The 12,970-nt window shown below is 32.0% G+C and overlaps 1 protein-coding gene across 32 annotated transcripts in view; it reads right to left on the bottom strand.

Annotated features, from left to right (window-relative positions):
* Positions 1–12,970, bottom strand: part of bt (projectin protein bent) — a 288,017-nt gene that overhangs the window by 146,157 nt on the left and 128,890 nt on the right. For 27 of the 32 annotated variants that reach the window (XM_088260322.1, XM_088260293.1, XM_088260290.1 and 24 more), the window contains 4 exons: positions 7,738–7,885; positions 5,441–5,677; positions 4,325–4,461; positions 1,841–1,969 (listed from right to left, as the gene is read on the bottom strand). In XM_088260322.1, coding sequence (XP_088116448.1) covers positions 1,841–1,969; positions 4,325–4,461; positions 5,441–5,677; positions 7,738–7,885 — 651 coding nt within the window. The remainder of the gene's footprint in view (positions 1–1,840; positions 1,970–4,324; positions 4,462–5,440; positions 5,678–7,737; positions 7,886–12,970) is intronic. The other 5 variants (XM_088260302.1, XM_088260300.1, XM_088260301.1 and 2 more) reach the window with 1 other exon arrangement.

The following is a 12,970-nucleotide window of genomic DNA, read 5'->3' as shown; positions in this document are numbered from 1 at the left end:
TAGTAGCATGCCATCCGCCATGAGAATTTTTTAACAGTAGTAAGTTGCCCTTACTTTCAACAGATGGCGTTGCCATTGCGTTAAAAAAATACTTGCGAATGACTAACTTTAGGAAATTTTAAGATTTTGAACAAACGAATTTACATTTGTATTTATGTGGATAGATAAAAAAGAGGTAGTTTGTACGTTAATTAATGGTGCTACATAAAGTATTTTCAAAGCAATCGCTGGATAAAGTATAAGAGATTTTAAAAAATATTTTTTTCTTAAAAAGTTGTGAATTCTGAAACACTTTTTTATTATTATTGAGTGACAGCAGCGTCAAGAACCATGCCGTCTGCCATGGGCAATTTTTCGTACTACGTGAGTTGCGTTCCGTTCAACAGATGGCGCTGCCATCGCACAAGTTAAAATAACTTTTTTTTTACATTTATCTCCAATTTCGCGACGTAGAAATGTAATTCTTTAATGGTTGTACAAGAAAAAAATTAGTGACAAAAAGAATGTTAGTATCGAAAATGTGAAATAATAAATATCTATCTACTCATGAAAATAAAGAAAACACTACTTACTACGATATTAAAATTAATTTGATTAAAAGAAAGGAATAAAAACAAATATTCTACTTGAAAAAAACAAAGATGTTACTTTAAAAACAAAGATACTACTTTATAAAACAAAGATACTGCTTTAAAAAACAAAGATGTTACTTAAAAAACAAAGATAATACAATACTCGAACTTTTGAGACATTTTCAAGAAATCTATCATGATATTTATCAGGAATCAAACCCGACACCTCCATTTTGAAGGTCGATATAATTTTTGTCATAATCGATGAAATTGTGTATATTTTTCAGCGCCTGAAAAAATACTTTTCCTGTTTGATAATTTTTTGTGTAATGTACGTTATTTAGAAGTGGTTTTTAAATATTTAAATAACTGATTTTGTTTAGATTTGTACGAGTATGAATGATAATGATAATGTTGGATAAGGAATTTTCTCATAACTGCAAACAAAGCAAGAACATTAATTTAGATTTTTTTTAAATGGCATTTTACAGAAATTATTCGTTTTAAATTGATAAAAATTTTAACACATTTTTTTGTATAAATACCATTTTTTTAATTGGCGTAATAATTAAAATAAAATTATGATACGTTGTTAAATATAAAAAATAAAACACTTGTACAAAACCACATTTGAGTGTATAAATATAGAGACAACTTTTTTTGAGAACTATTGATGTTCTCATCAACAGTTTAAAAATACAGTTTCAATTTTAAAATATTAATGAGAATATGCATGTTTTTTTCAACAAGTCGTGTTTACATTAATAAACTCAAAAAAAGTGGTTTTTATACAAGAGTTTAATTTTTATTTTCAAATCGTCATGTTTTATCATAAATTTAATAGCAAATCAATCAAGAATATAGAAAAATATTTAATTATTTAATTTTTAGTTAGGCATATGCGCCCTGTGTCTGAAAATGGGAATCGAGTTGTGACAGAGCGAGGACTGAAGCTTTATTTTATTATCTTTATAGTAAATGTATAAGTACTTCATATTACACTCGAAAAAAATGTATATATAAAATCAAAAATTTGGATTTTCGACCTCAACATAGATGAAGAAGATCAGCATCGACAAAAATATCTTGTTCATTGAGATGACAAAAATGCAAAAAAATCCAGTTTTGTGAACAAGTATTTGAACACACTCAAAATGTTGCACATAAAAATTGCTATGTTTACAGTTTATGAGTATAGGAAAATTTCGTCATGGGTTGGTGATTTTAAATATATTTTAATTTGGTGACGGCTATTGCGCCCGTTCAACCTTCATCCATTTCCAGTGCTCCTCAAAGTGATCGTCGGGCGGCACGTGGCACACCTCCTTGCCTTCAAACACTATCACAATACTGCCGTCGTGCTGGGTATCCCGAAACCAGCCGGTTTCGATATCATTCTAAAAGACTCCGGCGTTATAACAAGAAAAAACAACCAAAAACACAAAGACTTAAAATCATATGTTCCTAAAAAAAACAATTTTTGCACAGAAAATATTTGACAACCATCGGCGATATTGTATTTTATAAAAACAGTAAACCCCCCTATAAGGCAAATTCGTATAAGGTTTTCCCCTATAACGTTTGCAGCAATTTTTTTTATAATGTTGATCCCCCATATAAAGCAGTAGGTCTGTATATTCGGTCAAGTCGTTCCCGTTGAATAAAATGTAAATAGAATATATAATAGTAATAAAACCCTTATCCGCACCCCAATGGTGCATAGGGCACTGTGTCATATTAACGCAGTGTTATCTTGATCGTTTACACATGAAGGAAAGGTGATCAGTCCTCCGCTTCAGGTACCAGTCCATGGTAATATTGAATAAATATTACAGTGAAAAAATCACTTATATTTATTTTACCCCCCTTGGGAATCGAACACGGGACCTCCAGAACGGTAGCCGAGTGTGCTGACCATTACACTACGGAGGCGGACAAAAAAAAAATTGGAAATATTATCCCCCTGTAACGTTTTGACTGATAACGCGGAACCAATCTCAACGTTATATAACTTGTAGGGAGGTTTACTGTATGTCATATTATTTATAAAGTGTCATATGTTGATAAAAACATATTTACGGGTCAAAAACCATGGAGGTTAAGAGAAACTCTGTGACTCGTTATACGAAGTATTGTTCGTTAAAGGAGCAACTTTTTCACACTTTTTATTTCGCTATGTGAATTACGCGTTATGAGAGGTTCCACTGTACTTTACATAACCTATATTGTACCATTTATTATTATTTGAACCTCTATAGTTTTCACCCATATTCTTTTGCCTTAAATAACTATTTCAGAATTATTTGTGAAGTTTTAAAAAATTAGAAATTCAAATGACCCATTTGTCAAATGTATTATTTTTTGGTAAAAACAATATATAATCAATAACAAAAAATATTAACCTTTACATACATTCAAATAAACCATTGCTGTAATATATAAAATACATACATACTTAAGAAAAAACATACTTGTCAACAAAAAAAATAAACCAAAAAGATACATTCTTGATGCCATAGTCTCCTGGAAAAAATCTGAACATAGACGTCAAATACGTATATTAAAAAAAGACAATTTAAAACCGGTTCATTAATGCCTTATATTATTTCGAGAAATAAAAATACTTTGTGTTCTGATCCACTCACATTTTTATTAACCAACTAGTTTCGGCAACAACCTGTTGCCCTCTTCAGGGTTACATTTATTACTTTAGTACAGGGTATTACTTTAGTGCAGGGTACATTTATAACTTTAGTACAGGGTTACATTTAGTAATGAATGTAACCCTGAAGAGGGCAACAGGTTGTTGCCGAAACTAGTTGGTTAATAAAATTGTGAGTGGATCAGAACACAAAGTATTTTTATTTCTCGAAATAATATATCAAGATGATCCACAAAGTTAATGCTTTCAATATTCAAAACATTAATTGCCTCCCCAAAAGGGAAGAATTTTTATGTAAATAAGAAGAAAAAAATGCTAAATTTCATCTGTGGCAAACGGTTTTTTGAGTTTTTTTTTCAATATACATACTGATGTTTGTGCTAAAGTGACATCTTTATTTGATTTTTTTTAAATTACATTCATAGAGTGTCTCACGATTAATTTTTAAGCAAATGCAGAAATTTTATGGCGTTTTTAAATAAAATACCTTAATACAATATAACAAGTCAAGAAAAAAGTAAAGAACATACGAGATTGGACGGGGATCTGGACCGTCGAGGCGCTGTTTAGAGCAGCCCAAGACAAGGACAATTATTCTCAAGTGATAATTGTCGTCAGGAGAACCACATCTAATTTATCCACCTCAAAGGTTGATTTAATGTTTGAAATAACATTTTTTTAAATGTATTAGAAAGTAATTTTATAATAAATATTAAAAATAATTGTAGATGTCACTATAGCGCAGTTGGCTATCGACGTAATAATACAATGATATATTGATGATCAGGGTTTTTCAAGATGTGAGCACATATTTAATACAATGATGTATTGATAACCCGGGTTTTTCGACATGTGAGCACAGTGTTAATACAATGATGTATTGATAACCTGGGCCTTTCGACATGGGAGCACAGTGTTAAAACAATGATGTATTGATAACCCGGGTTTTTTTCACATGTGAGCACAGTGTTAATACAATGATACAATTCATAACCCGAGTTAATACAATTGATAACCTGGGTTTTTCGACATGTGAGCAGTGTTAATACAATGATGTATCGATGATATGGGTTTTTCGAAAGGATCCTACCTTTTCGACCTTCTTGAGTGCCGGGAGGGGTTTTTCGACCTCCTTGAGGTCTCCCCAGTCCGGATCGCCCTTGTTTTCTCCCCACTTGGCATACTTCCTCTTCTTCAGCATAGCGCGGAAGTCCATTCCGCTGGAATCTGGTGGAAAATACGAAAATAAGGACTCTTGTACGTAGAAGATACATAAACAATACTTCTTGTTTTATTATTATTTTTATGATTGATTTTTGTTCTATATTGACACTATCGAATGGTATGTATCACCCCATCTAATAAATACAAAATATTTCATTTGTATTCTTGACAATTAGTTATATAAATTTACAAAAGTGTATTGTAAATGTAAAAAAAAACACTTATCGAATTAAAGTTAGTAATTACTAACTCCAGTTAGTAGTCACTAACTCCACTAACAGGAATACTAATATCTTAAAAATAAGTGTAAAAAGTGTAAATGAAAAAATTAACAGACAGAACACTGTTGTAGAGTAAAAAGCCATTAGATAAAGAAGAAAGAAGAGGATGATGAGAAAAAAAAATAGATATAAGAAGATTATAATGATGAAGAAGAAGCAGATGAAGATAAAGAAGAAGAAAATGAAGATGATAATGAAAAATGAGATAAAAATGAAGAAGATAGAGATAACGATATAAAAGAAATAGAAGATGATGAAGATAAAGATGTAGAAGAAGATGATGAGGAACAAGATGATGAAGAAGAAGAAGATGAAGATAGAGAAGAAGACAAAGAGAAAGATAAAGGAGGTGAAGATGAACATGAAGATCAAGGTGATGAAGAAGAAGAAGAAGATGAAGATAGAGAAGAAGATAAAAAGAAAGATAAAGGAGGTGAAGATGAACATGAAGATCAAGGTGATGAAGAAGAAGAAGAAGAAGAAGATGAAGATAGAGAAGAAGATAAAGAGAATGATAAAGGAGGTGAAGATGAACATGAAGATCAAGGTGATGAAGAAGAAGAAGAAGATGAAGATAGAGAAGAAGATAAAGAGAATGATAAAGGAGGTGAAGATGAACATGAAGATCAAGATGATGAAGAAGAAGAAGAAAGTACGTCACTCGTCCACCAATCGAATAATTCAATGTATAATATTCCTACCTGACACGTAGAGCTGCATCTCGGCCGAGTCCTCTCCGTGGCAGTTGCTGACGACGATCTTGTACTTTCCCTCATCATTGGGCTTCACCTTCCGCATGCAGAGCGTGATGGTGCCGTACTCGCCGTCCGTGAGGAACTTGAAACGACCCCCCTCGATGATCTCCGTGACCCCCTTGTAGAACTTGAACGTGGGAGCGGGGTTGCCTTCCACCTGGACCGTGAGGTAGCCAGTCTCCTCTGGAACCAAGAACAAATATTCATGAGAAACATACAAAAATATAAATACACAAGTGAGGGGAGGTAGCCAGTCTCCTCTGGGACCAAGAACAAAGATACATGAGAAACAAATACATCACAGTCAAATACATAACAAAAACAGATTCATGAGTAATAAAATGATTTTAATTCATCATACAACATTTTGAGTGTGTTTTTCTCATGTCGCTCACTCCTTTCAAGAACGTCATAAATCAAAATACACGATTTTTCAGGAGAACGTTTTTAAAGATAAAAAATATAATACAATGTATCAAAAATAAATATCAAGCCACTTATTGATCTTTTTACTGTGCAATAGATCTTTTTAAGTAAAACCTGAAGGTTTTTTATCCATTTGAAAAATATTTAGTATATTTAAAAATATAATTAAACAATACTTTTTATTCAAAATGCAAAAACAACATTTTCTGCCCTGTTAAAATATTAAGTTAAAAATATGCCTATTTTGCTGGGATATAGTACATTTTCTGGGCATTCCGAAAACATGCACACCTGAAAATAGACGATTTTTTATTTATGACGTTCTTGAAAGGAGTGAGCGATGTGTGTGATTATTATCTAGGATTCGGACCTCACATACTAAAAAAAGAGTTTCTGCTTAGTAAAAAGCTTCTTTTCATCTCACCAATAGATGTCTCTAGTGAAGTTCTAGTGATTCAAGAACAATATTTCTTAATTGGTTCATATATAACATATAGAACTTCCAAGAATTTGAGTAGTGTGGTTGTCAATAATGGGTAGAATTGGTGAATGTTACACGTGTGTAAAGTGATCACTTAAACCAGCCTATGGCGGTCGTCAGCCCCGTAAATGCAGACTTCCATATTCTTTTTCATCTTTGATGAGATGTCAAAAAAAATAATATTTAAATTCATCATGCCTTAAATCATTTTTTTCTTTTTTTCAAACCCCTTATCTGCACACCAGTGGTGAATAGGGCACTGCATCATATAAACGCAGTGTTATCTTGATCGTTTACACATGAAGGAAAGGTGGTCAGCCCTCGGCTTCAGGTACCAGTCCATGGTAATATTAAATAAATATTACAGTGAAAAAATCACTTATATTTATTTTAGCCCCCTTGGGAATCGAACCCGGGACCTCCAGAACGGTAGCCGAGCGTGCTGACCATTACACTACGGAGGCAGACAAAATGGAGATAATACAGGTTTCTAAACAAGTATTTGGACACACTCAAAATGTTAAATGCAAAAATTACTCGTCAAATTAAAACCTAACCGTTTAAAAAATGAACTTTTAATCTATTTTTATTATTTCTAGTACCATTTATTATAGCCTAAAATAAAATGTGTACCCACACACAGGCCATGCCTTTGTGGGATCTTTTTTTGTGCTAATATAATATTTTTGCACTTGTAATTACATAATATTGTGAAATTCCAAAAAAAAAATGACTTTTTTTAGAGCCAATTTTAACACAAGTTATTTTAATGGTTCTCAATATAAAGAAAAACAGTGCCTATCCTACCTAAAAACGCAACGCAATATATATATATATATATATATATATATATATATATATATATATATATATATATATGTGGGTGTGTGTGTGTGTGTGTATTATGGGTAGGATGGTGAATGTTACACGTGTGTAAAGTAATCACTTGTCCCAGCCTAAAACTGGTCGTAAGCCCTATAAATACCCAGACATTCATACATATTCTTCTTCATTTATGTTGAGATATCAAAATTTTATTTTATACATATATATATATATATATATAAATATATATATATATATATATATATATATATATACATATATATATACATATATATATATATATATATATATATATATATATATATATATATATATATATATATATATATATATATTTAAACATAAATACATATATATAAGATGTGCCGATTGAAACTAAGAATATTTTAATACGAAGGAATATGTTGAGTTCAAAAATACCAAATAAACTGGCCAATATGCATTATGTATAAAAAGTTGAATAATTTCTTTGAAAAACTTTGTTTCCTACCTTCAACGGCGGAGTAGCTCTCTTGCACATCGACGATGACCGGAGGACCTTCATCTCCCTGGGACTTCAGGGGCACCGAGGGCTGGTTGATCCTGTCCTCGATGTCGGCGATGGACGGACGACGAGCGTCTGTGCTCGGGCGACGTCGCTACATCGCCAGAAAACAAAGTTAGCGAAGCACAAAACGAGGTGGCCCACGGTTAAAACCACGAAATTCGAGAAAAATCATTGAAACAATGATATTAGGGTAGATATTAGGCACATTGCCGTAATATTAAAGATATTAGAGTAGATATTAGGCATATTGCCGTAATAACAATGATATTAAAAAGATATTAGGCATTTTGCCGTAATATTAGAGATATTATATTAGATATTACGCATTTTGCCGTAATATTAAAGATACTAGATTAGGTATTAGGCATATTGCCGTAATAACAATGATATTAAAAAGATATTAGGCATTTTGCCGTAATATTAAAGATACTAGAGTAGATATTAGGCATATTGCCGTAATATTAAAGATATTAGATTAGATATTACGCATATTGCCGTAATAACAATGATATTAGAGAAAATATCAGGCAATATTGCCTTAAAAACAAGGATATTTGATAAGATATCGTGCACACTGTTGTACGAACGAAAAATAATTACAGAATAAACTGATAAAATGTGCTACTGTTGTGAAATAATAAGTATTACTGAAAACGTTTAAATATTGCGAAATAAATATACTGTATTTCACAATATTTCAAAACAATTAATGCTTAAAAAACAACTGCGTTTTAAATTATAATATGAAAAAAGGCCAATAAGAAAAAATATTTAATTCGTTTTACATCTTAATACGACTTACTTTAAATTTTACTAAAAAAAAACATGCAAAAAAAATTATGAATAGTCTTAAAAATTATAAAACATGCGCACTACAAAAGTCCAAGGAAATTTCTACAAAATAAGGATTTTAAAAATATAATAGTACTTACTTCTTTTGGCACCTTCAATGACTTTGGTGGCATTTTAAATTTAAATATATACTATTTTAAACAATTAAAAAAATATATGAATATCACTTCAAAAAAATCCATTTCAACACATTGTGAAATCACTCGAATTAATTATTTCGCAGCACTTATAAAAAAAACGCATTTTTTAATTAATATTACGATGAAAAAATATATATTTATCGATGTTTAAACTAACCACTTATATTATTAAATCGATATTCGTTTGTTTCGTTGTTTTGTATTTTCAAGTTGTTTAATTTGTTTAATTCAGAAGGGAGCTGGTCTTAATTTTGTCACCCGCGACAGCGACGAATTGATAGGAGTTAATATCGTCCTAAGAGCGGGTTTGATTTTGAAACTGTGACAGTTGATTTACACCGCCGCAGATTCTCAAACTGTGGACGGCGAGCGCCTCGCACCGACTGCCAGTCACTAGTGAAGTGACTTGCCACGCCTCGTGGCGCAGTTGGGTAGACGCCCGACTGCGAAACTGGCGTCGCGGATTCGATTCTCGCTGATCTCAAAATAAATTTAAGATATTTTTGTTTTCTAATGATTTAGGTGTTTGTGATGTATTTTTCTTGCTTACTTGGTATTATTTATATTTTTTAATCTTCAAGTACTATCTACCCTCTGATTGCAAACAGCTATATATGGTATCAAACGTTTTGATCAATATCACTAGTCTGTTTTTGGTTGGTCGGAAGATATTGCTTTTTAGCAATAAGCCCAGCAATGTACTGATTTCTTTTCTCTATATGAAGTTTAAATAATAATAATATAAAACCCTTATCCGCACCCGAATGGTGCATAGGGCACTGTGTCATATAAACGCAGTGTTATCTTGATCGTTTTACACATGAAGGAAAGGTGATCAGCCCTCCGCTTCAGGTACCAGTCCATGGTAATATTGAATAAATATTACAGTGAAAAAATCACTTATGTTTATTTTACCTCCTATTTGACTTCCAATGCGGTAGCCGAGCGTGCTGACCATTACGCTACGGAGGCGGACAGTATTATGTATTTTGAATAAATACATTAAAAAAAAAAACGATTTTTTTTATGGACAAGGCGCCACAGTTTTGGAAGCGGTGGCGCAAAGGTGCGCAAATGACATCTGCGAACACACGCGCGCATTAATTACATTATTTTTTGGACGCCAGTTCACAAAGTTGGCTATTTCAGGCCAGACTGATTAAATTAATCGGAGGAATTTAAGGTGAGACGCCCACGACGGCGCAGCAGAAGCGCATCAGGCATTTTACTAACCCAAATTGCCCACAGACCAAAGGCAATATTGAGAAATATCTCTTCTTCTTCTTTTTTTAGAACCTATGGATCTGTTTGTGCCTCTTGGGATGTTGACTCCCAGCTAATTGGGAAATATCCCAAATTGAAAAAAGATAAAATGACGAATATTAAGAAGAATGACGGCATTCTTCTATTCTTTTGACCCTTATCCGCACCCAATGGTGCTAAGACCATTGCATATATACAGGTTTCAAAAATTAATGCAATACGGATGTTCAATAACGGGCAGAATGGTGAACGTTACACAAGTGTATAAAGTAATCGCTTAATACAGCCAATGCCAGGTCGTAAGCCCTGGGATGCCCAGACTTTCATCTTCTTTCTTAAAAAAAGGGAAGAATGATGCATGATTAAACTGACCATTTATTTTTGTCCCCAAAACGGGACATTTACCAATTTTAACCTTATAGTATGGATATTCAAGAAAATACGTATTTTTTCATAGTTTTTATGTATTATTAAAAAGAAAGGAAATGATAAAGAAAATAAGAGGAAATAAATTTTATAAAAATGAAAAAAAAAGTTGTTTTATATTGGGACAGGCTATGTAAAAACGGGACGGTCCCGTTCAAAACGGGACGTATGGTCACTTTATGCATGATTCATATCGAGTAGACATGACGAAAAAAACGTTCATCAAAACTGGTATCAAACAATTTTTTTCGCTTTTTTTTGTCTTTCAAAGTGGTTTTGGTATTGAATTTCGAATAACGTTTGAACGATTTGCTGTTGAATTTAAGTTGTATTCGAATATTATTTGTATGAGTAAATCCCCACCTGATAAATATGACATCTAACGCGAGATAATTCATAATATGACATGCGATCCAATTGAAGCGAAATGCGCATCTAATAATATCCTTCGCGTGTGCAACCGTTACCACTCGTATAATACTTTGCTAATTACTAGGTCTAACCTCTTCAAATATCTTATCGCTCACTCCTTTCAACAACGTCATAAATAAAAAATCGTCAATTTTCAGTTGTGCATGTTTTCGAAATGCCCAGAAAATGTACTATATCGAAGCAAAAGCGGCATATTTTTAACTTAATATTTACCCGCTACAGGGCAGAAAGTTTTGTTTTTGCATTTTGAAGAAAAGGTATTGTTTAATTATTTTTTTAAATAAACTAAATATTTTTAAATGGAGAAAAAACCTTCTGGTTTTACCTAAAACGATCTGTTGCATAGTAAAAAGTTCTATAAGCGGCTTGATATTTATTTTTAATACATTTCATTACATTCTGAAACTTTAAAAACGATCTCCTGAAAAATCCAGTTTTTTTTATATATGACGTTGTTGAAAAGAGTGAGCGATATGTATGTACATATAAATTAATATTTATCTTATATACATATCTTGACTTAGAAAATGAACCACGTCACCTTCTGAAATATTCACTTTTTCATACCTATGAAAAACACCCCGATTTTACAATTCTAACCTAACCATCTCGCCGCTCTCCGCAGGGGTAAGCAGAGAGAAAAGAACGCCATCCCAATCAGTCTGCACAAAATCTTCACCCCTTCCACATTCATACATCTTCTGATACACTCTTCAACAAACAAAAAAATAAACTCTAAAAATCAATGTGTTCTTTTGTGTGCATTAATTTTTTTAATTTCTCCATATTTCTCAGTGTAAATGGTTCATAGGGTATTGTAACTGATGTTTAAATAAAATATAATGCTGCAGCAATTAAAATCAATCTGATACAAATATCTTCAGAAATCGTAGGAACGAGGCCCAGAATAAAGCCTTGAGGTACTCTAAAGGTGAAAATCAGTACCAGTTTATGAGAACATCTGTAGTTCTCGAAACTAGTCGTGTTTACATCAATAAACCATTGTACGAGTGTTTTATTTTAAAATCTTATAGATATTTAAATTTATTCAGTACAATTACATTGTAGCTCAGCAGATTTCTATCGCAGTTGATGAAGATAAAACAAAAGCGCCTGCCAAATCGATTAATAGCGAGATATATGGCCCGTGATTCAGCCAAGCATTCATTTTCTGTATTGACAGGCGTTGAATCTTAATTGGCGTTTTGTGCGCTAATAAAAATACATCACTTTGATGATATGAGACTCATGCCACATCGAATTAAATCCGTCGGCTGATTGGGAGATACACTGGCTTTTAGATTCCATCTCCGTGTTTATTATACGCGACCAAAATCACGGTAAGAAGAGACATGTGTACATAGTATAATATGTAATATCAAAATCAGATATGAATATTTATCACGATTTTAGAAGATCACGATCACGAAGAAAAAAGTACAAAAATATTAACCCACTGTTAATTGAACGTAATTAAAAAAACTTTGTTTTATACCACGAAAACTGGTGTTAAAAAATCTGTTTTTTTTTTACTTGTATTCGTATTTTAATATATATTGAAACCACGTGTTTAAATATCAAATTTTTACGTTTTTTAATATACATTGAAATTACTCGTACATTTACGTTTAAAATTTTCATGTTTATGTATTTTGAACTACATATATTGAAATTTCATACTTGAAAACGTAATGTTAATTACATTTTTAATGTAATGAATTGTAATATTATTGAAATCACATGTTTATGTATTAAGACAGATTGATATCGTAGGTTTGAAAATATAATGTTTACGTATTTTAATAAAAAAAATTGAAATCACACGTATGAAAATGGAATGTTAACGTATTTTAACAAAGATTGATATTACTATATTATCATATTTAAAAATGAATGGTTGTGTATCCTATTACAAAAAAATTCAGATTTATTGAAACTAAGAACGATATTTCATGTTTAAAGATGGGGTAATTTAAAACACTAACTAACTAACCATCACGCCGCTTCCTCGCAGGCGTAGGCAGAGAGAATAGAACGCCACACCACTCTGTCCTTGCAAACAT

Source organism: Brachycentrus maculatus, unplaced genomic scaffold, assembly GCF_059751285.1.
Source record: "Brachycentrus maculatus isolate JH-2025_06_01 unplaced genomic scaffold, ASM5975128v1 h1tg000131l, whole genome shotgun sequence".
Taxonomy (NCBI): Eukaryota; Metazoa; Arthropoda; class Insecta; order Trichoptera; family Brachycentridae; genus Brachycentrus; species Brachycentrus maculatus.
Note: the sequence above shows the minus strand (reverse complement) of the source record. Positions and strands in the feature narration are given on the sequence as shown.